This window comes from Rhinolophus ferrumequinum, chromosome 11 (genome assembly GCF_004115265.2).
Source record: "Rhinolophus ferrumequinum isolate MPI-CBG mRhiFer1 chromosome 11, mRhiFer1_v1.p, whole genome shotgun sequence".
In the NCBI taxonomy this organism is placed as follows: domain Eukaryota; kingdom Metazoa; phylum Chordata; class Mammalia; order Chiroptera; family Rhinolophidae; genus Rhinolophus; species Rhinolophus ferrumequinum.
In genome coordinates, this window is record NC_046294.1 from 49,238,619 (window position 1) to 49,263,078 (window position 24,460).

The following is a 24,460-nucleotide window of genomic DNA, read 5'->3' on the forward strand; positions in this document are numbered from 1 at the left end:
TATATATCCAAACTTACTAAATCACAGACAATTAATTATGTACCATGTTTTGTATACCAATTATAGCTCAGTAAAGCTAGGAAAGAAAAACACTGGGGATGGGAGGATGGAGTGTTGACGACATCAGGCAGGGTAAGCTGGGTGCGGTGCAGGTGCTGGGGCTAAAGAAGCACAAGGAGCTTGTGGAGTCAACATGGGTCAGGAATAAAATCCTCTCTTTCTGCCATGTCTCTCCCTTGTCCTCTGCTGATATAGTTTAACATGCCAGCTGGTAAAGGCAAAATACTGAAAGGCCTCAGATCCAATTGTGCAGTACATGTGATGAAGGGTGAGTTAGAGCTGAGAGACAATAAGTTGATAACTGGCACAAAAAGGTTAAAAAGAAAATAAATGTTTAAAACCATCTACACCAGATGAAGATGATTATCAAGAATCAGAAGAGCCGACAAATTGTATTCTTGCTGAAATAGTCGAAGCAATAAAACATTTACATGAATTCATTGAATTAATATGAATTCAATCACTCTGAAACAAAAAATCTCCAAATGGGCTATTAGTGGGGTGTTCAAATAGTACTGACAGCACGATTTTTGCCGTAAATATCAACTTCAGAATCTGCATATTACATAAGATGCAATGCCACTGAAAGTAGACGAGCCAAGATTTGAGCTCAGGATATTCTGCTATTCCTTTTTCTGTTAAGTCTGTGATATGCTATACTGCTTCTCAGGAAATGAGCCTAGTATTAATAAGTAGGACAGAATCCCCTTAAAAAGCAACTACCAAAGTTGCGGTACATCAATTTACAGACGAGACTTGTAGTTAATCCCTGCTGCTTCATCTTTATTTGATTTCTCTAGAATTTCAGGACATGTCTCAAATAAGACAGTAATCCTCATGACTGAATACTTTGATTAACTTTAATAAGAATACATTTCTCCAGAGGATAGATGATCAAGTGATTGATCATAACCAACTTTTACCTGGATGAAATACACCTTTCCTAAGCTGAGACACGATATTAAGTTGGTTTGTTTCAGATCCTATCCACCTTATGCATGAAGCAGATACTATAGAACTCCTCCAACTTAGTATTTTAAGGAGACCTGGATTTACGTACTCTGCTGTAGCGTCTTTTTATTTTACTCATTATATTTGTTACTAACCCAAAAATTTTACCCTTAAATTTAACTCCAAAGGAATATTAAACCATTATTTGTTTTCACTTATAAAATTGGGTGGCCTCCTTATCTCCCATTCAGATTATCTGTACGTGCTGCAGCTACCCTAATCACATCTGTAATTGTTGTATGAGGTTTTTAAGATTAATTCCTGCAAAAATAATAGCATTCACTATTCTGAATACTTTGGAGACAATATTTGAAAGGCTGTGTTTCTACATCTACACCTGCTATATTTGGCTAACACTGTGTGAGTGCTTGAGGTATGTAGTGACACTCAGCAAGCCAAATCTGTCTTTTGAGGTTGACTGACTCAGCCACTCCCAAAAAAAGACAGCAGAGCCAGTGGTCTCTAGAAACATACCATACTTACCTATTGCTATACCAAAGAAGGCCTATATGCAAATAAAAACCAAAGTTCCTACTTCAGTTCTCATTTTCAAAGCTTTAAGGTCTGACTTTGTTAAAAAGATCCACTCATACTTACAGACTAGGATAGAAGCCAATAAAAATTACCTATCTAGTTTCTCAGAACATTATACTCACATTTATGTTTGTACTTCAAACAACTTTACATGACAAATTATAAATAATAATTAACATTTGTATAGCACTTTACTCTTTTCAAAGTATTTTCACATTCATCGATGTCTCAGTTAAACCTCACAGCAATCCAGAGTAGTAAATGATATTCTTAACTTCATTTTATAGATGTTGACATTCTGAGAGTTTAAATGACTAATCCAAGTCCACATAGTAAAAAATAAACTGGAGCTGTAATTCATCTCGTGACTCCAAACTTCACTGCATTATAATGCTTGATAAAGTTGTTTTCCTGTTTTGTAGATGGGGAAGCTGAGGCATAGAGCAGTTAAATGATTTGTCTAGACTTTCAAGCTTAGGTTTAATATAAAGGCATATGTTTATGTAATTGTACTAAATATGTGGAACAGTGAAAGGAAAACCAGAAATTTTGGGTTCTTAGTTCTTAAACTGCCATTTATCAGAAGAGCTGGCTAGATGTGTGGCTGGCTATGTGTTTAGATACTGGGGACGTGCTAGGAGTTTTAACAGGTATGTTTGCAAGACGGCCTACTAGACCTTTATCATCCTAGGACTGTTAGGTGCAGACCAAAGGAAGAAGTTTGGAAAGAAAACTATTTTTACAGTGTTTGTCAGAGAGCATTCCCAGCTTTTTTTCCTTCTCTTTGCAGAGATGTCGGCAATGTGGTTGAAGCCATGTATGGGGACCTCCCTCCTCCAATTATGCTGATTGGACATAGCATGGGAGGTGCTATTGCAGTCCACACAGCATCATCCAACCTGGTGCCAAGCCTCTTAGGTCTGTGCATGATTGATGTTGTGGAAGGTAAGTTTTCTTAGTGCTAACCAAATCAAACTGTTTGCCTTACAAGAGCCATCTAAGGTCGGTTAATGGTACTGTGTTTTAATGTATTGTTGATTTCACTCATCCTGAAGTATGTCCCTCTGTATTTTTTATCTTTCATGTTATTTTGTGGCATAAGCACTCCAGGTATTTTTTTAATTGAGATATAATGCATATATAACTTTGTATTAGTTTCAGGTGTAAAATATAATGATTTGATATATGTATATATTGCAAAATGGTCACCACAATAAGTCTAGTTAATATCTATCACCATACATAGTTACAATTATTTTTGTGATGAGAACACACTCATCACAAAATGAGAGTGAATATTAAGATCCACTCTCTTTAACAACTTTCAAATATATAATATAGTATAATTAACTATAGTCAGCAAGCTGCACATTACATCCCTAGGACTTTATTTTATAACTGGGAGTTTGTACCTTTCGATACTTTCACTCATTTCACCTGCACTCCACATTATGTAATCATTCTCTGAGTCATCAGAAATTTTTCATAAACATCTTTATGGCTGCATATATTTTAATTGTATGTATGCCCCATAATTTTATTTAACATTAAAAAATAAGTTGCTATGTCTTTTATGACTCAGTCTCAGAAGTCATACTGTTGCTTATACAAGTCAGCCCCATTCATTGTGGGGGGACTACACGAAAGGGTGAATACCACGAGGCAAAAATCACTGGAGGCCGTCTTGAAACCTGGCTATGACATCAGTCTTGATGTACTGAATTTTCTTAAAACTGCATCTTTTTTTCCCCAAGCATCACTGAATTCTACTTTCATTGAGGGCAGATGTATATGGTTGACCTAGTAAGTGTAAATGCTCAGAATATATAAAGTTTTTGTTTAATACCTAGGTACAGCCATGGATGCTCTTAATAGCATGCAGAATTTCTTACGTGGTCGTCCTAAAACCTTCAAGTCTCTGGAGAATGCCATTGAGTGGAGGTAACCCACAAATATATATTGTCTATATTTTAAATGTTAGATTGTAGATTTCTTTTTTCATCAGCTCAAGAACCAAGTTCAAGGGAATAATCACATGCCTTAGCTTTATTGTAGCATCCTGGGTGGAAACATTTATGTAAAGAGCAGAATTTTTAAAAAAATATTTTAAATGTTTTAGACTTGTCTCAGTTGTACAAAAAACACTCTTTTTCTAATACACTATACCGTGTTTCCCCGAAAATAACACCTAGCTGGACAATCAGCTCTAATGCATCTTTTGGAGCAAAAATTAATAGAAGACCCAGTCTTATTTTACTATAATATAAGACCTGGTATAATATAATATAATATAATATGTTACTGGTTTTTATATTAATTTTTGCTCCAAAAGACGCATTAGAGCTGATTGTCTGGCTAGGTCTTATTTTCAGGGAAACCGGGTAGTACCTCCTAGAATCTTAGTAATTTTGAGTCATCTGCTATCTAGTGGTTCCCATCTCTAAGGTGAGAGTTTGTACTAAATGAGATTCTAAGGCTCTTCCATCTCTTATGCTCCATGGTTCTAGATTCACTTTATGTGTTCTAGAGAAAATGATGGAGAAGCAGAAGATGGGTGTATGTTCCTTTCTCAGTTTTTATTTGGGTTTCGGGTAAGTAGAAACCCTTTCGGTAAATAGTTTTCATAAAAATCACTGACAGACTTGTTTATGGCTTCCACTTAAGTAAAGGCTGTCTAGTCATTAATTTATTCATTAATTCAATTAATTATTTCATTAAATATTTATTAAATACTTACTTTGTGCTAAAGGGTGAAGACTCAGAGATAAGTAAAACACTGCCCCTTCCCCAAGGGGATCAGTCTTGGGATAAAACATTCTCAGTATCCAGTCTTCCTACCTATTCTTCAAAATCTATCTCCAATACCTTCTCCAGAACCTTTCTCTAACTCCTCCAAATGATGCAGATCACTGTCTCAGTAAAATTTTTCGAGACCTTTAAGTCTGTATTATGCTGTACTGGTTAGCCCTTAAGTCTTATAATCCCCCCTTAAGGGATATGCTTATTTTCATTTTTGTTTAAACTCCCTTCCGACATCATGAGGGCAGAAGCTATTCTGTTTCTTTTGTACTCATACAGCATATAGCATACTGCTGGCTACCCTGGCAGGCAGAACTTGACTATTAACTGAATCAGAGGTATCAAATGGAAATTAAGGACCTGATAAACATACCCTACGGGAGTTAGGACAGAGGGTCTCATGCCAGATATAGCTTGCCAGAATGATGTGTGTGTTTGCGGATGTCACTTCTACCTCCCAGTGTTCATGCTACTGTTCTCTCAGAAGCACCAAAGACCTCTCTTCCCATCTTGCTGCCAGCTCAACATGTAGCTCATGTACCCTGCCTATTTCCTCCGTAACAACCAGTGAGAAAATTATTCCAAATAACTTTTTAAGTTTATTCAGTAAACATTTTTTTTTAAGTACGTAAGATGTGTCAGTACTTGATTTAAGAACTGGGGATGAATCAGGCTTAGTTCTCATCAAAATGCTGGGGATGCCAACAAGTAAATACATAAAGCACAGGAGCTACAGAAGACAGGTACCCAATCCAGCCTGGGGGGTCACGGTGGACCTTCTCCTAAAGGAGACAGAGTCTTGATTCCAGTGGTGGTTGTAGGATAGGAGAAGGGTACTGTTTGTTGAGTCTTAAAATGTTCTGGGTTCTCTGAGAGCCACTAATTTTCAAACCCACTTTCTGAGCCTGAGACTCAGAAAGAATACTATGAAAGTATTTGGTAATTTTGTTTTGTACTCTGCTGGATATCTGATCAAGTTTATGACTCCTGACCATTTTGGCTGTTCCAGATTTCAAAAAAAAAAAAAAAAAGCATGTTGAAATACAAGGCCAACCTATTTAATTCAGTAAAGATATAAAGTGAATTCCTGCTTTTGTTCTCTTACTCATCCTAATGAGAGGCAGTAGGGTACAGTCATTAGGAGCCCAGACTTTGAAATCGAGCAGATGGATTTACATCTTGGTTCCAGCGCTCTGGCTGCACTGAGGAAAACAGAATAGGGAAAAGAGTGGAGAGTGGGGGTGATGATGGGAGTGGGGGTGATAATGGAAGTGGGAAATTGCTTAGGAGACAGTTACAGTACAGGAGAGTAACGATGGTAATCATAGACTAGGACGGCAACACGGGAAGTCATATGGTCAAGTGGAGTGTATTGTGAAGAGCTGACAGGACTGCGTGTGGCTGGGATGTTGGGAAGGGGGCAGCACTCAGGGGTGACTTCTAGGGTTCTGGCCCATTTGGGTGGATGGTAGAGAGACGTAGATTTGAGAGCAGGTAAGGGGTAGGGAATCAGGATTTTAATTTGGATAAGTTGAAGAGCTTGTTTTCTATACATCTAAGTGAAAATGTTAAGTAGGCACTTGTATATACTATAGATGCTCCTCAACTTAGATGGGATTACATCACGATAAGCCCATTGTAAATTGAAAATACCGTAAGTTGAAAATGCATTTAATACACCTAAGCTACCGAACATCATAGCTTAGCCTGGCCTGCTTTATACATGCTCAGAGCACTTACGTTAGTTTACAGTTGGGCAAAAATCATCTAACACAATAAACACACTGTAGAGTATCAGTTGTTTACCCCGTGATTGTGTGGCTGAGTGGGAGCTGCGTCTAGCTCTGCTGCCCAGCACCACAAGAGAGTATAATACTGCATATTGCTAATCTGGAAAAAGATCAACACTCAAAGTTTGAAGTATGGTTTCTATTGAATGCATTGCTTTCACACCATTGTAAAGTTGAAGAATGGTAAGTCGAACTCTCATAGGTCAGGGACCGTCTGTAATTAGAAGAGGTTTAGCTAGAGATAAATTGAAGTGTAATGATTGCATAGATAATATTTAAAGCCAGAAGATTGAATGCACTCACATAGGGATTTGATGTTGATAGAAAAAAGATCCAGGAACTGAGCCTTGGGATACTACACAATATTTAGAGCTTGGGAAGAAGAGGAAGCTCCAACAAAGGAAACTGAAAAGGCAGTTGGTGAGATAGGAGGAAAGCCAGTCGAGTATAGCAAGTGTTTCTAGGAGGGACAGAGCATCTGTGTCAAATAATGCTGAGAGATCACCGAAGGTGAGGGCTAAGAAGTGACCATTAGAATTGGCATGATGGAGGTGACCTTGCAAAGGAAATCTCAGAAAATGAGTGGGACATAAAAACCTGTTATAAGATGGGGATATTAGTTGAGGAAAGGATGGAAGGTGACCAAGTAGAGAAAGCAAGTAAGAACTTTTTTGCAAAGTTTTGTTGTATAGGAGAACAGAAGTGGGGCGGTATCTACTAGTGAATGTGGGGTTAAGAATGTTTTCAAAGGCTAGAGAATGTTTTTAAAGGACGTTTTATAATATCCACTAGAGAAACAAAAATGACGACATAGGAGAGAGACAGGATAACTAAAGGAAACAAAGTCCTCATAAGCAAAAGGGGATGGGAGTCAGTGACCAAGGTTGCCCTTGAACAGGAACAGAGATAATTCATACATGAAACTAAAGTTGTCAGGGCAGAATATATGATCATGAATACTGGTGGATTTGTAGATACTGTAGATTCAATTGGTGGTAGAAAAATGAAGTAGTAGTTCCATTTACTTCTGTTTATCATTAAAATAAATATGATAATTATCTAAGCGGTGTACACTTTAAATTTTTATATGATTTTTTTAAGCTAAAATATGAGATTTAAAGAAATGTGTTCTGGAGGCCTGGTTCAGGTGGTGTTTCCAGTTCCCCCCGGAACATGCAGTCATTTTGCTTGGCGCTTAGGCATACTTAGGTGGACAATTCTGGGAAAACTAATCTATTATGGTGGAGTCTAAGCTCCTAAGCGCTGTATCATGGCATGCAAGGACCTCTAGGAGCTAGCCCCTGCCTGCCTATCCTATTCTGTCCACTCCCCCTATTAAAATTATCTGTTTGTGTTCCTTTCTCCCCACTGAATTTTGTACTTCTTGAGCACAGGCCTGACACATAGTATCCTTGGTAAATATTTGCAGAACTGAAATGACTTCAATGTCTTTACTTAATTTTTACTACTTGGGTTATACATAGCCATAATCACCAAGTGGGAAGGAGTGGTAATCTCTACATAAGCTACCTTGGTAACCATAATTTTTAAGAAGTCCCACAGAATCTGCAGAATTATTCATTTGACCCTAGTGACACGATAAGGTGGGTGTTGAATAACCCCCTCTCTCCCTTCTCACTTTTTTTTTCTAGTGTGAAGAGTGGCCAAATTCGAAATTTGGAGTCTGCCCGTGTCTCAATGGTTGGCCAAGTCAAACAGTAGGTCTTATCTTTCCCTGTTGGGCTGGTTAGAGACTGAAACATGGTGAAGGACTTACAGATTGCTTTTTTGTCACATACCTACCCTACCATCCTTGTGAATGCCTTCATTATTTTAGATAATTTTTATAAGTGAGCTCATGTGGGCTAGTTGTACAGATTTTTTTTTTCTTTTTTTTGAGGAAATCCCAAGACCAAATAGTGTCTTCTGTATAATACTGTATTAGTTTATTAGCACAACTTTGAGTGTTAAAAGTGAAGAATCCCAGAATCCCAGAGAATGGACATTAAAAATTAAGTGTCCACCCTAGTGCTGACAGTATGGTGTCATTCTGGTAACAGTCTTCTTCTAGGCCAAAGCTGATTGTGAAGAAATTATGGGATAAAAATGTTAGCATAGCCTGAGCAAAAGCCAGATTCTAAGGATGAGCTAAGATTATTTAGCCCAGCTGATCTTCCTGGATAGGGTTACATGAGTCCTAGATTGCTATGTAGTCACAAAATAAACTTTAGGTGAATTGAGAAAATGTTGCCTTAATGGAACATATAGGGAGCACAAGAATTGATGAAAATGACAATGACATCATTGAATGTCTCCTCCTTGCCAAGCACTGTGCAGGGTATTTTATATACACTATCTCATTTTTTTACAACCTTGTATTATAGAAAATTTTCAAACATATAAAAGTAGAATAATACAATGAACCCCAGTGTGCTCATTGCCCATTTTCAACTCATGGCCAGTCTTGTTTCATCTGTGTCCCTATTTGTTTCCCCTGAGGACAATGTTTTGAAACCAATTCCAGACAAACACAGTTTCCTCTGTAAGATTTCAGTATGCTCTCTATAGGGTCCACTTCTCTCTGTCTCATTTTTGTCCTTGCAGTTTACGTGTTGAGGAAACCTGGTTGTTTGCCCTGTAGAATTTCCCACGATCTGGATTTACTGATTGATTTCTCAAGATGTAATTTAACATGTTCCTTTGTTCCCTGTATTGTCTGTAAATTGTTAGTTAGATCTACAGATATGATCAAGTTCAGGTTGGTTTGTTGTTATTTTTGGTTATTTAAGTGTTTTTTTAGGAATAGGTAATATTGTTTAATGTCATCAGGAAGCACTTAATGTCTGCTTGTCTCTTTTTTTGAATGTTACTAGTCATTGATAATCATTCCTTGGATTCATTAATTCATTTGCACTATCTCATTTAATCCTTACCTCTTTAAGATAAGTGTTGTTTTATAGGTGAAGATGTAGAAGTTCAGAAAGGTAAAGTGATTTTCTCAGGATCACACAGCTAGTGAATGACAGAGCTCAGATTCAAACTTCTATGTATTTGACTCCAAGGCCTATATTATGGATTTTATGCCTAAAAGGGTTATCTAAGTAGTAATGGCTGGCAGACACAATGCAGAGGCTTTGAATAAACTGTGAAACTGCCCACTTTTTCAATGCCTAAATATTTTGAGATCTGACTTGTCTAAACAGTGGTAAAGCATTTTATAAGGAAGTTACGTGGCTTATGTGCAGGTAATTCAGTGAATTTTAAATTTTATTTAATTTGAAACTTAAGTGTTGTTTTCTCTTAATATGTAAACCTGTGTATGTAAGAGTATGTGTGTTTTAACTGTCACATAGATGTGAGCTGGAACCTTCCTGCCCTTCTTGATCTAGGTGAAATTCTATTGAACTCCCAGGTCCTAGCTGTGGAAACCCGAAGCACATGTTGTTTCTTTGTTTTGGTTCTTCAGTCTAGATGTGGAACTTGGTACCTCAAGTTCCATAGAAAATCTCCACTTAACAAAACATTTATGAACATACACTTCTCTGAAGGTTTGGTGAAGGAGACGTTATCATTCGTAAAAATCCACCACTGAAGTTCACTGACCATCAATTTATCCTAGTCTCTTTTTATCTTGCTTGTTCTCTCTCCTCTTCTCCCTTTTTTCTCTCCCTTTCAAGGGCAAAATAACAAATTCTTCTCTACCATGCAGAGCAGACCTTGGTATTAACTGCTACCCAGGCCCTTGGGATTTTTACTTTTACCATTTGTCAGTGTATTTTTTCCAGTAAATTCTCTCTAAAAGAAATTACGGTACCAGCTGTTGATATAATAATCATTTTTCTACCTAATTAAATAATAAAGAGATACTGTTTTTTAGAGGAAAATCAACAATAATTGGCTGGCTCAGATGTTCTAATCTCCAAGGTTCAGCTGGCATGGTTATAGTAAACTGCCAGTTTCTCTCGGCTAATTAAAAAGTGAGGGGCTTTTACCATTCTGTTTGAGCCTTGTTCTGCTATAAGCAGGGTACAGTAGAAAAAAGCACCATACTTCGGAGTTAATTGGGCCTGGATTTGCCTCCCAGCCTCACCTAATCATGGGTTAGGTGATCCTGGACCAGCTTTTTAACTCTTAAGGGCTACTTTATAGGATTGTTACGAGGATTAGATAAGATAATGCCAGTAAAACTCTTGTCACCATGCCTCAGGAAATGGTTACTCCTTTCTGTGGGTCCGTATCTGTGCAAGAACCGGAAACCATCTCTTGGAGTATAGTCATATATTGGGCCATGATCTTCCACAGCCCTGGTCTACTTTTGTACATTTGAAAATGCACATTTTCCACATCTTCCCAGGAGAATTGTTAAGTTTTAACTAACATTTGATTATTAAAGGCTATAAGTATCAGAATTTTTGAGATATTTGTGTATGGAATAGAGGTGTGTGATAACACTTTTTTTTAAAAAAAACAAAACCTAGGTGTGAAGGAATTACAAGTCCAGAAGGCTCAAAATCTATAGTGGAAGGAATCATAGAGGAAGAAGAAGAAGATGAAGAAGGAAGTGAGTCAGTACACAAGAGGAAAAAGGAAGATGACTTGGAGGTGGGTAAAAGCCTGCCCATTCTTGGAAGGTTGGGGGAGCGAACGGTTCAGAGTGTGGAGATGGGGAAGGGGAGGTGACGTTCTTCTTGTCTACCATTAGATATTTTAGGGAGCAAAGATGCTTAGATTAACTAAAAGATGTAAAGCACTTGTTGATAACACTGACAGATTGGAACATAAAAATTCCAGTATATACCCTACTCTTAAATAGACTGCTCTCTTATCAGGCTCTTTCTTGCCTCTGTATTTCTGTTCCTGTGGTTCATCTCATGAGGAAAATTCCATTTCATACCAGTCTTTGCTTAGTCCATCAAGATTTTACCCATCTTTCAAGGTGTATCTCCTTGGGAAGCTTTCTGACCTGAGTTTATATCAGTCCCTCTCCAGCACTGAGAGTCTGTATAATACAACTTAGCACTTGTTTTTTGAAGTTATTGCTAACTCATAGAACTTACTTTTGTAAGCCACATTCAAAGATACTATGATCTCCTAGTAATTATCCCTAGCATGCAGATTCAATGTCTTCTAATTGCCCAAGAATTCTCTCTCAACAAAAATAACCTGTGTATTTTGAAGGTAGAATCTGATGTTCTATATGAATTTCCCTCAGCATTTAGCTCAGGGTTGTGTGCATAGAAAGTGTTCTGTGAATACTTGCTGAACAATTGATTTGAGGACAGTAGTGGAAAGGGCTGCCTTTTTCTTGGAAATGATTAGTGAGCATGACCAGCAGACTTTCTGGGTTGGATTATAAACATTTAACAAATGGCAGGTAATGAACTTGGTGTATACCACATATTCCTTTGCATTTGGCGAAGCTACTGTTAGCAAGAAGGAGAGTACATTTTTTTAAACTATTTTTAATTTAATGAGGATCTTCTTGTCATCCTTAAGATCGGTGAATAATACTTTGTACATCTTTGGAGTTTACAAAAATATAAACAATGCCTGATCAATTTGCCGTCCCAGCACTCTGGAAGGTGAGGGGAAGTCTTTTCTCCCATGTGAACAGTGTAGAAACTGAGAATCAGAGATGAGGAGACTTGCCCCAGATAATCAAGGAGTATTTAGTATATCTGAGACTCTGATACAAATATCAGTTATGTTTTACCTGTTATGTGCTAGGAACTATATTGAGTGTTTCACGTTTATCATCTCTACTTCTCATTTTAGTTTTCTGCATTGTAGATATAATCGCTGTTTTACAACTCAGGTACAGATACATGCCTTTGGTCACACATAAATGTTCACTCTAAAACACATCCATATACTCTGATTTTTAATTCTAACTCGTTTTTTTCTTTGCAATTTTTTATAAGCCCAATTATATGAAGTTATATAAGCTCCAGCAGTTTTGTTAGGAGGACAAACTAAGGCACATCAAGCAATAAGGAATATAGTTAAAAAGTCTACACTTGAGGAGGGGTACAAAGAAGCTCCAAACAACAGTCACAACTTGCAACTAGTAGGTAAATAAGTCTTGGAGATGTAATACACAGCATAGTAATTATAGGTAACAATACTGTACTATAAACTTTGAAGATGCTGAGACTAAAACTTAATTGTTTCCACCACAAAAAATAAATTATAATTATGTGACACAGTAGAGGTGTTAGCTAAGCTATGGTGGTAATCATACTGCAATATATAAATGTATCATATCAACATGTACACCTTAAACCTATATATTGTTATGTGTCAATTATATCTCAATAAAGAAAAATAAATAGAGCAATTAATTTATTAAATAAAATGGTGGAGAAAATGTTAATAATACAAATTAAATTTAACAACAACAAAAAAACCAGCTGCAACTTCTAAAGCTTGATATCCAGTGGTCATTTAGGTCCCATTAGCCATCAGGGGCATCTCTGTTACAGCACAATATAAAAAGTGGTATTTGAAATGATCCTGAGACATACATAAGAGGTCAGTTACATCCATTCCGCTCTGTAAGATATACATTTAATGAGAATGGGGGGGGAGGCAAATCTGATACAAAATGGTTAAAATACAGACAAGAAAGGGAAAACATTTAAGTTTCGGTCCTTAAAGGAATAAATTTCAGTTGTCCAGAAGGTATTCCTTTATGCATAAATGTCTCTTTAAAACTACTTTATTGAGAGATAACTCACCCAAAGTATACAAGTCAGTGGTTTTTAGTATAGTCACAGAGTAGTGCAGCCATCACAACAATCCAATTTTAGAACATTTGCATCACTTTAAAAACAAAATGTCATACCTATTTTCAGTCACTTTCACATTTTTCCCCAACCCCATGCCTAGGCAATCACACTTTCTGTCTTTATAGATTTGCCTAATCTGGATATGTAATATAAATGGAATTATATAATAGGAATATGTGGTTTTTCGTGACTAGCTTCTTTCACCTTAGCATAATATTTTCAAAGTTCAACCATGTTGTGGTATGTATGAGTACTTTATTCCTATTTATGGATAAATAACATTCCATTGTATGGATAGACCACATCTTTTTATCCACTCGTCAGTCAGTGGACATTTGGGTTGTTCCCACTTTTTGCCTAGTATGAATAATGCTAGTACAAACATTTGTGTACAAATTTTGTGTGGACATAGAGTTTTATTTCTCTTGAGTATACACCTATGAGTGGAATTGATGGATGGTAGGTAACGCAATGTTTAATCATTTGAAGAACAGTCAAACCAGACTGTTATCCAAAGTGCCGACACTGTTTTCCATTCCCAGCAGCAGTGTATGAGGAATCAGGTTTTTCTATGTCCTTGTCAGCACTTGTTATTGTTTCTCTTCTTGATTATAGCCATCCTAGTGTGTACGAAGTGGTATCTCATTGTGGTTTTGATTTATGTTTTTTTGATGACTAGTAATATAATATTGAGCATCTTTTCGTGTGCTTATTGGACATTTGTGTATCTTCTCTGAAGACATTCATAGAAATGTCTATTCAGATCCTTTGCCCATTTTTAAATAGGGTTATTTGTCTTTTTATTATTGAGTTGTAAGTGTTCTTTATATAGTCTAGATACAAGTCCCAGATTTGCAAATATTTTCTCCTGTTCTGTGGCTTGTCTTTTCACATTCTCTTTTTTTTTTTTTTTTTAAGAGAAAACTTACACGAGTTTATTTGAGCCAAACTGATGACAATTGCCGGGAAGCAAAATCTCAATGAATTGAGAAAATGCTCCTCTTTTCACATTCTTGATGGTATTCTTAGAAGTGCAAAAGTTTGATTTTGATGAAATTCAACTTATCTAGTTTTCATTTTGTTGCTTGTGCTTTTGGTGTCATATCTAAGAAGTCTTTGCCTTGCCCAGGCTCACGAAGATTTATGGCTATATTTTCTTCTAAGAGTTTTCTAGTTTTAACTCATACAGTTAGGTCTGTGATCCATTTTGAGTTCATTTTTGTGTATGGTACGAAGTTGGGGATGTAACTTCATTTATGTGGATAGTCAGTTATCCCAGCACCATTTGTTGAAAAGACTGTCCTTTCTCCATTGAATGGTCTTGGCATCCTTATCAAAGATCTTTTGACCATATACATGAGGGTTTATTTCTGGGCTCTCTAGTTTATTCCATTGGTATATTTGTCTGTCTTTATACCAGTACTATGCTATTTTGATTACTGTAGCTTTGCAAATATGTTTTGAAATCAGAGAATGTAAGTCCTTCCATTTTTTTTCTTTTTCAAAATTGTTTTGGCTGTTCAGGGTCCCTTGAAATTCCGTATACTTTTAAGATGACTTTTTCTAGTTTTAAAAAAAATGCCATTGGGATTTTGTTAGGGATTGTGTTGAATTTGCACATTGCTTAGGTAGTGTGGACATCTTAACCATCCAGTGATCTTGAACACAATATGTTGCTGTCTGGTGTTCATTTCTAGATTTTCATATTGTGGTTGATGCGGTATCCCAATTATTTTTCTCAGTTATAATATTTCAAATCTTCAATGATTCAGAAAAATATAGAGAATCATTTATTTGTTCAGTTTGCATTTGATGATTGTGTACTTGCCCACCCATCTATTTTATATTGAGGCTTAACAGATGTTGACATTTTTGTCATATTTGTGTCAGATTCCCTTTTTAAAATTACTATTGTAGGAACGTTATATCATTATCATAAATCAGAATACAGGGAAAAAAAATCTCTACCAACAAATCATTGTATTTTCAGTTTTCCCTTCCAGTTCTTTCCCAACATATACTGCATTTTCCCAGTATTAATCCTAACTTAGGTGACATGTTGTACTCTGCTTCTTTCACTTAATATTTTAAGCATTTTTTTCATACTGCAGTGTGGTTTTTGTAATTACCCTTTTGATGGTGTGTTCTTTTTGCCAACTGGGCATAAAAAAACTCAGTCTTGGCTCTACCATTTACTTGCTTTGTGATCTTAAGAAAATCTCCTAAGTTTGCTGAAACTAATAGAAGTAAAAGTAAACTTCTAATTATCTAAACATGGAAATAACACTATTGTATTACAATGCTGTTATAAAGATTAAATGTATATTAAAATGTCTGGAACATAGTAGGCCCCTGATAAGTGCTAGTTTCCTTCCCTTTCCTTTCCGTAGGGACCTAGTTTTTATCCTGTTCCTCCAGGGGTTGCACTCAGAGACTCAGAACTTGCTCTTATTCCTCCAGACCAAGAAAGACCATCCATACACTTGGAGAATTGAACTGGCAAAAACAGAAAAGTACTGGGACGGATGGTTCCGAGGCTTATCCAATCTCTTTCTTAGTTGTCCTATTCCTAAGTTGCTGCTCTTGGCTGGTAAGTTTGTATATGCATGCATTAGTAAGCTCGGGCTACCATAACAAAATACCATAGACTGGGTGGCTTAAACAACACATTTATTTTCTCACAGTTCTGGAGGCTGAAAGTCTGAGATCAGGGTACCAGCATGGTCGAGTTCTGGTGAGAGCTTTCTTACTGGCTTGCAAACAACCTCCTTCTCACTGTGTCCTTACATGGCAGAGAGAGAGCAAGAGCAAGTTCTCTGGTTTATTCTTTTTTTTTTTTTTTTTTTAAAGATTTTATTGGGGAAGGGGAACAGGATTTTATTGGGGAACACTGTATACTTCCAGGACTTTTTTCCAAGTCAAGTTGTTGTCCTTTCAATCTTAGTTGTGGAGGGTGCCGTTCAGCTTCAAGTTGTTGTCCTTTCAGTCTTAGTTGTGGAGGGCGCAGCTCAGTTCCAGGTCCAGTTGCTGTTGCTAGTTACAAGGGCCGCTGCCCACCGTCCTTTGCGGGAGTCGAACCGGCAACCTTGTGGTTGAGAGGATGCGCTCCAACCAACTGAGCCATCTGGGAGCTCAGCGGCAGCTCAGCTCAAGGTGCCGTGTTCAATCTTAGTTGCAGGGGACAGAGCCCACCATCCCTTGCGGGACTCGAGGAGTTGAACCGGCAGCCTTGTGGTTGAGAGCCCACTGGCTCATGTGGGAATCGAACCGGCAGCCTTTGGAGTTAGGAGCACAGAGCTCCAACCCCCTGAGCAACCGGGCCAGCCCTCTGGTTTATTCTTATAAGGACACTAATCCTATCATATGAAGGCCCTACCCTTATGACCCCATTTAACCCTAATTACTTCCTCATTTAACCTTAGTTACTTCCATATCACCAATTATGGTGACGTAGATTAGGTCTTCAATATATGAATTGAGGGGGGACACAATTCAGTCCATAGCAGTGTGGGTGTATTGTCATCTGAATATGTCCTTGTTATATGTTATACTCACCAAATGGGTAATGACTTCCAAGGTGAAGTACCATCCGCACTCACTTATGCCCTTTTTCCTCCCCACACCAAATCCCTAAACCTAAAGAAACATAAGCATCCACATGGATGGCCTGATTCTCGCCTGGCCTCTGTACCTCGTCAAGCCCAAGCCCTTCTCCTAGAGTGGTGTAAGGATATTCTGAGTATAATGGAAATTAAAAAAGAAAAACCCTGTTTTCAGAAACCAGTTTAAATGAGTAAAGTGATTGCCTGGAAAGCTTCATGTGTTGAGACTATACCTTCAGGGAGTTAGGTTTGCCATTAACATGAATTAAGAATGTCATCATGTTTACAGCTTTGTAACAATTTTTATTTCATACTTGAACAGCAAAACCTATTTCACACGGCCTTTTCTAGTAAGGTGCTTATGGATTCTCTTATTTTGCTCTAGGTGTTGATAGATTGGATAAAGATCTGACTATTGGCCAAATGCAAGGTAAGACATCAAGAAATTATGTCCCTAGTTCTTCTCTGAAGGTAGAGAAAGGGACAGAGTCATGTGGAAATTAATGTTCTGAGATGATGAGGTGCAATGGAGAAAGCATGCGCTCTAGAGTTAGACCCAAATTTGGCATCCACCTCTGCTTCTGATCCCACTACATGATTATGGGCAAGTATTTCCCTTTTCTGAGCTTTGATGTTTTTTCCCCTTCTAGAAATGTGAATTATACTACCATCTATGTCTCAGAGTTGTAAGGACTAAAATGAGGCAATGTCTTTGAAAAGAGCATTAGAAACTATGAAGTACTCTATGTGTATATAATATTGTGAAAGGAGATATTCTGAATACTGATCAGTGTTTTTATTGTTTGATGTCTTAGGAAAAGGAAAGGTCCAAGATAATCTAGATACAAAAAAGTGTAAACTCTGTTTAGGAGACAGCGCGGTGAGGCAGTAAAAGCAAGGGCTCTGAGGTTTAGACCAGATTTGACTACTGCTTCTTTCCTACTAATTTTTTGACACTGGGCAAGTTACTTGACCTGCCTTAGCTTTAGTTTTCTCAGTCTATAACATGAGAAAATTGATGGCAGCCTTAGCTCTGAGAGGCACAATGAGCAGGAAAGTGACATGTGCTTAGGTCCAGGTGTGTTGGCCAGATGACAGTAGAGGCAGTGGGACCAGTTTTATGGAGGTTCTTGCTTTGTTATGGACAAAAGTCTCGGTATAAGTGAAGTCAGTTGGCAGTGGCAACTTTTGAGTTATGGGAAGAAGAGGTGCCAACTTCAAGGCCAACATTTCAGGCTTAAGGTACTGTTGTTGACCTTCCTTCTTTTCTACTTACTCTCTCTGGGCAATCAAATGACTTCTATTTATACCCTGGTAAATCACAAAGCTAAACGTCCAGCTCATACCTCTCTCCTGAGCTCCAGACCTGGCCCATGTATCAAACCTGCGGGACGTCTCCACTTGGATATTTCGTGGGCCCCTCAAACTGTTGTTTTAGCTGTCCTCAAGCTCTCCACAGAGAAAGCGGCTATATTCCCACCCAGCAGTTGTTCAAAGGCTCCTGGATGATTTGTCAGACTCTGGCCCCAGGCTGTTGTACCGTTCCCTTCCTCCAACTACAGTGTCCTGAGGCCTGGAGCAGGACCAGGTGCTAGGACTGTGTGACTTTCACGGCACTGTTGTTGGTAACTCTGAGCTTAGACAACTTTCCTGAAATTCAGTTTAAGCAAACCTTTCCGAAGCACTCTTTCTGTGTAAGACCTATGCTTGATGCTGGGCAGAGAGAAGAATGAAACATGGCCCCTAATACTACCTGAAAGTAGTTAATCTGGACTGGAATAGCATTTGGAACCAGTGTTGATCGCCAGCCTGGAAATTAGATAGGCCTGGGTTTAAATCACTGTTACTGGTTTTGTGGCCTGAGTGAATGGCTGACTTCTTTAATCCTCAGTTTTTTCATCTATAAAACGGAGATGATATATCTCAATACAATTGTGTGAAGTTTGAATGGGTGAAGTAAGAGTCTGACAGATGGTAACTTCATTATGTCCAGAAAGCACTCACGATTCTTCATTAGATGCCCTCCTATTTCCCCCGTGAAGAGTATGCCAAGACCACGTTCTCTTTCAAAGCATCCCATGAGTATAGAGAGTAAATGGCTGGGATGAGGGACAGCCCATAAAAAAAAGGGAAATGGCTAAGTCGGCAATAGGTTCCTAGCCACAACCTTCCCAGCATTGTGTTTAAACCAGCTGAATTAGGTATAGAATCCTGGAAACCCAACACTCATTCGTTGTGCAACTTGGGTGACTATTAATACTTTACATTCTCTGAACTTAAGGTTCCTCATCTGTAAGGTTCAAACCCTCTGAACTTAAGGGTTTGGAAATATGCCCACCTCTTAGAGTAATTGTGAGGCTCACCCATGATCACATTATTTTATGTGTACTGGACTTAGTGTTGTTAGTATGTGTGAGTTCTCCTTGATTCCTTATACCCATTCTCCTAAAGAGGAATGAAAAATGCGTCCTAGTCATTAAGCCTGGGGTGGTTGGAATGGTAAGTTTTATCTGGTCGTTCTCTCAATTACTGATTCATCCAAGACTCAGCAAGCACTTGCTCAGTGTCTAGCCCTATTAGGGATATAGAGCAAGTAATGATACTAGCCCCTGTTCTTAGAAAAATGACACAGTCCTGGCATATAAAATATAAGCTTACAAACCAAGAGGGGCATAAGCTGCTGTGTGTTTGGAACATTAGGAGATCCAAGGAAGAGGGGAATAGGCTGGAACACCCTGGGCAACTTACAGCAAGAAGAGGGGCATAAGCGGGACCTTACTGAATGGAATGGTCTTAGTTCCTCTACTAATTAAGCCACTTTGGGCAAATCACTTCACTAATCATGGCCTCGGTTTCATCTAAAAAAAGAGTTTCCGTATTTGTCCTGCTTAATTTTATAGGGTAGATTTGAGAATCAACATAAAAAATGGGTAGAAGAGTATTTTGAAAAAAATTTCAAAACACTGTGTAACTGGAGTAAGAATCACAGAACACGATCAGAAAGGACTTTCAGAGCTTATCCCTTGATTTGTAAGTGGAGACACTGAGGCGCTGAGAGTCTGCTCTCTACCTGTGGGAGGTCGGGGTCCCAGATCGTTTAGTCTGTTTATAGATTTTGCTTTATCAGTCATCATGATGGTTCACTCTTAATAGCTATCACGTTAGTTGTGAGCTTGCAGTGTTCCACAGACAGTATGAGAAAGTGCTTAGCACAGTGTCTGGCGCATAGTTAAGTACTCACGTGGTAACTTATTACTGTCATCATAAATTTCAAAATCCTTAACGTAGTTTACAGAACCCTTAATGGTATGGTCCCTGCGTACCTCTTCAGCTTCATTATTAACTCTCAAAAGCACCATGCCAAACTTTTTATTTCCAGGGACAAGCATTTCATCTCCTTCCCTTTGTGTAGGCTGTTCTTTCTGCATGGGAAGCCTCCCTGGGTCCCTATTTGATGGTGAAGCCCCCTTTCCTATGTTCTTCCAGTTTTCATGTGCTCAGTTTAATCAAAGAACTACATGCTGCATTAGAATGTTCGTTCTTGTGTTTTGCTCCCCCACTAGACTGTAATCCCCTGAACACTGGAACTATTTTTTCCCATGTGTCTGGCCTAAAGTAAATGCATGCTAAGTAGTTGCAGAAGAAAAAAGTGAAGGAGAAATGATTTGCCCAAAGGTTACAATTACAAGTATTACTGCCCTCCTCAAACGGTTGGTAACTGGGTCCGGAGTATTGGGGGAGGCAAGAAGGGGTTTCTAGAGTGTCCTGTGCAACTGCAGAGATGGTAAGGAGAGGGCTGTTTTAGTCCCTGAGGTTACCTGGGTTTGTTTCCTCTGCAGGGAAGTTCCAGATGCAGGTCCTACCCCAGTGTGGTCACGCAGTCCATGAGGATGCCCCAGACAAGGTGAGTTCCGGGCTGGATGACTGCGTTTTGAGGACAACTGTGAGAGTAAGTGACCTTGGGGCTCACAGGAGGTAGAGCAAGCCTGTGAGTCAGCCTGTGGGGCCTGCACCGGTGCCGCTCCGCCAGCCCCCAGACTCCTCCCTGGCAGCTGCCTGTGTTCTGGGCTTTCTGTGTGGGCTGAGGAGCTCACGGCTACTTCATCCCAAGGCCCTACATGAAGATCTTAAGCTCTACTTCTCCATTACCCCCAAAAGCCAGATGGAAAAAGGGATAATTGGGGTAGAAACTGCTCCTAAACTACAGTAAGAAGAATTAATATGTGTTCCCCCTGTAGGAAAAAGGTACTTTGTAACTCTCAGGGAATAAATAAGCCTTCACGTCATTCCTTGACTTCTCAGTAGTTCTCCTTGGCAGGGATGATAGGAAAGAGGCTCCTAGCCCTGCGAGGACCCGGGTCCTTTTGATTTCAAAGTCCCAAAGACCTTTAAGAGACTTGAGTCCTCTAAGAGCCTAACCTTCCAACAGAAGACCACATGACCCCCACTGCTAACCTGCATATGGCCTGTAATATCTCTCCCTTTTCCAGGTAGCTGAAGCTGTTGCCACTTTCCTCATCCGGCACAGGTTTGCAGAGCCCGTCGGTGGATTCCAGTGGTAAGAAAGCACAAGCCCAGTACTGCTGGCCAACTCCAACAAAAAGATATTGCAAGGTGGTAAATATGTCTGCCTTCTTCCTGCCTGTTTTGGGTCACCATACCTTCCCTTTTCCTCCTCAACACAGATCCCAGCGTGTGTGTTTCTACAGCACCATCGCTGGTTGTTTCTGTGTGCTCTGGTCTAGTGGGTGTTGCTGAGCTGAGACTAAATTGCGCTTTGTCCCTCAGCTCCCCACTGCAGTGTGCACTTCCAGAATGGCCCTTCTCTGAGGGCTGAAATGGGAATCAGTCCATTTCCAGGCTCTTAGAGAACTTCCATACACCTTCTCCTGCCCTGCTGCTGAGGAAGGCTGGGCTGCCGTGGAGGCCATGTAGAAATCCAGAGTAGGGGTTTCAGCCTCAGCACTACTGACATTCGGAGCGGGTAATCCTTTGTGGTGGGAGCCGCCCTGTGCGCTGTAGGATGTTTAACAGCAGCCCTCGCCTCTGCGCACTGGAAGCCGGCAGCACCCCCACACACTTACAGTTGTGACAAGCAAAAATGTCTCTCGATTTTACCAAATGTCTCAAGGGAGGCAAAATCACTCCCAGTTGAGAACCACTGGTCTAGAGGAAAAAAGGATGCCTCTCGTCCTGGGGTGCTGTTCATCTGATTAGGGGGAGACAGTTGGCCTCTTTGTTGAGGATGAGGAGGCAGAGAGAGAGGCATGGTGAACCAAACCACGTGGTGTTGGCCCCACCCCAGGGGACTAGCGTCTGTGCTGCAGAAGGCCCCTGATCGTTAGAAAGCCCACAAACTTGATGAAGAGTCAACGCCTGCCAGTTGGAAAGTTTCTTTTCTGGTTTTGGTGAGGGCCCAGGGGAACCTGTTCCCCACCCTCAGGAAGTTTGAAGAAGAAATGTTGAAGAAAAATGAATGGCTTCTGCATTAGAGAACTTGGAACGCTAGGGCCTGGGAGCTGAGGGTGACAGGACAGGGTAGGCACTGGAAGCGAAGACAGGAGCCTGGCACAGTGAGCCTGGCACACAAATGACTCTCTTATGCTGAACCACCCTGCAGACTTCTGACCATTAATGGATCTCAGGAATCAACAGTAAAGACTTAATTTCTCTTAATAAGCAGTGTTTGGTGCCCCTGGATCCTCTGGAGCTTTGGTCAAGTCAGTACACTGAGAGCAGACCCCGTGTCTAGCCCTTGGTGGGGCTGTGGGGAGGAGGGACAGATCTGCGTGGGCCTTGGCAGTTGTTAGAGAGGGCTTCCTGGAGGAGGCTGGGTGAGCAGGGGGAAGGCTAGTGATGGTCACACGGGTTTCCCTTCTCTTTCCACTCTTCACAGTGTGTTTCCTGGCTGTTAGTGACCTGCTGTCCATCCCTCCCTCAGCATTGAGCTCTGTTGTAAATACATCGCACCAGAGGCCACTGTGATGCCGCTGTCTCCTCCTCACCTTCCTGCCCGACCATGTGACACCGGCTCCCTATAGACGGGCATCCCCAGATGTACAAGCCCTTTCGTGTATTCCTGCCAAAAGCATTGTTTTCCAGGGCCTTTGACTGACACCGGCCTCCCTAGTCCAAGGCTCCCTGGCTCCCGCCTTTTCCATGTCCAGGGGTAGCCCCTGCCTATTCTCCCTGCCTTACCTAGTGTGCAGCCTCCATCAGAACTGCCACCCTGGGCCCTGATTCCCGGCATTAGGCAGTGCACATGGTCCAAATGTCCCCCACCCCCACCCCCACCCAGGCTCAGGGACCTCCATTCCTTGAGGTTGTTCTTGCATGGTCCTCCCTACCTTAGGGGAGGGACCATGCAAAGGGTAATCCTTATTTTTCCCTTTCAAATAAAACACCAGTCAGATACCTTTTTATTCCAGTCTTACTCTTCCAGGCTTGGAAGACTTACAGAGTCCAGGATCCAATCCTTAGGTACAGGGAGGGGTGGTGGATAGCATCACAAGAAACTAGCCTGAAAATCAGGTCCAGCCAGTCCAAGCACATGGCCTCCCATCTGGGGAGAGCCCACCGTCCACTCCCACATGTCTGGGCACCTGCCCTGGGCTGAGGCCAGGCTGCTCCAGGGGCCTCTTGAGCCCTCACCTGCCACAGAGCAACCCAGGTAAAGTACAGCCCATGCACAAAGCCGCAGGCTGAAGCCTGTGGAGTTGTTTTTAAGAATCAAATTTAACCGTTTTCATAATTGGTCCCTGGAGGTGTGCAGAGTGCCCGCTTGCCTCTTCTAGACCCACAGCTTATCTTTGCCATTTGTAGTTTCCATGTCGCTCTTCATAGAAAACAGTACAGCCCAGCATCCTCCGTCTTTGCCCTCTTCCAGCTGCCTCATCACAGCACCGTGGCCTCCCCCTGCTGCCCAGGCACGACATTTCCAAGGGCAGGGAGGGGCAGCCTCCTGCAGCCCATCTTTTCTGTGACTGTCTTAGGTGATGCGTAGCCCCCTCCACCTTTCCACCCAACAACTTCCTATTCCTGTCCTGCTGCACGGTCCGGAGTCTGGGACCTACTTTGTTTCTTTGTTATTTATGACCTTGTGAAAGAAAATAAATACCTCCCAACCTTTATCAGTCTAGTCTTTCTGTCTTAGTGGTCCATATTTCTGCTGACAGTTTGTTGGATGTAGTCACCATAGAGCACCACAAACCCCTTTCCTGCAGCCCGTCAGCATCATGTGCTCTGCATGCTCCCCAGATCCAGAATGCCTAGTGGAATGAACAGAGCCAACCACCACCACAGCCAGGGACACGTGGAGTCCAGTCCTGTCTCTTCACATTATTTGTTGTGTCAACTTTGGTCCAGAACAGGACAGTCTGTGTACTGTCCATGTGACCTCAGACCCTTATGGCTTTGCCATTCTACCTTATGGCTTTGTCCACAGCCCCGATCGTCTCCTGAGTGCTAGACACTTAGTTCCATCTACCTCCTCAGATCTCTCCGAGATGACCAAAAGCCACTCATGTTGACCATTCCTAAAACTGAATTCACCTTCCCCCTAAAACTAGTTCTTTCCAGGTTTCCTATCTCAGGAAATGGTACCACGATTTCTCCAGTTGCCCAAACGAGACAGCCAGAGCTTTCTAGACAGCTCCCTCTCTTACACTCATATCTAGTCTAGTCTACCAAACCCTGTCCATTCTCTTTTCTATGTCCCCTCTTTTACCCCACAGCTCCTGCGCTGAGGCCTCGTCTCTCAGCTAGGTCACTTCAGTACCCTTGCTGGTTCCCTGCTGAAGCCCCTCCCTTGGTCATCCTCTACAAACTGTTGGAGTCCTCTTCCTAGAAGGCTTTCAGGCCAGGATGCCTAAATTAG

The 24,460-nt window shown here is 40.5% G+C and overlaps 1 protein-coding gene across 1 annotated transcript in view; it reads left to right on the plus strand.

Moving 5' to 3' along the window:
- PPME1 (protein phosphatase methylesterase 1) overlaps window positions 1-23,714 on the plus strand; it is a 57,064-nt gene extending 33,350 nt beyond the window's left edge. The window contains exons 6-14 of the mRNA XM_033120715.1: window positions 2,396-2,550; window positions 3,456-3,546; window positions 7,847-7,912; window positions 10,673-10,796; window positions 15,443-15,572; window positions 16,970-17,014; window positions 20,424-20,488; window positions 21,075-21,142; window positions 22,481-23,714. Of these exons, the coding sequence (XP_032976606.1) occupies window positions 2,396-2,550; window positions 3,456-3,546; window positions 7,847-7,912; window positions 10,673-10,796; window positions 15,443-15,572; window positions 16,970-17,014; window positions 20,424-20,488; window positions 21,075-21,142; window positions 22,481-22,499 (763 nt within the window). The 3' untranslated portion in view covers window positions 22,500-23,714. The remainder of the gene's footprint in view (window positions 1-2,395; window positions 2,551-3,455; window positions 3,547-7,846; window positions 7,913-10,672; window positions 10,797-15,442; window positions 15,573-16,969; window positions 17,015-20,423; window positions 20,489-21,074; window positions 21,143-22,480) is intronic.
- The last annotated feature ends 746 nt before the right edge of the window (window positions 23,715-24,460 follow it).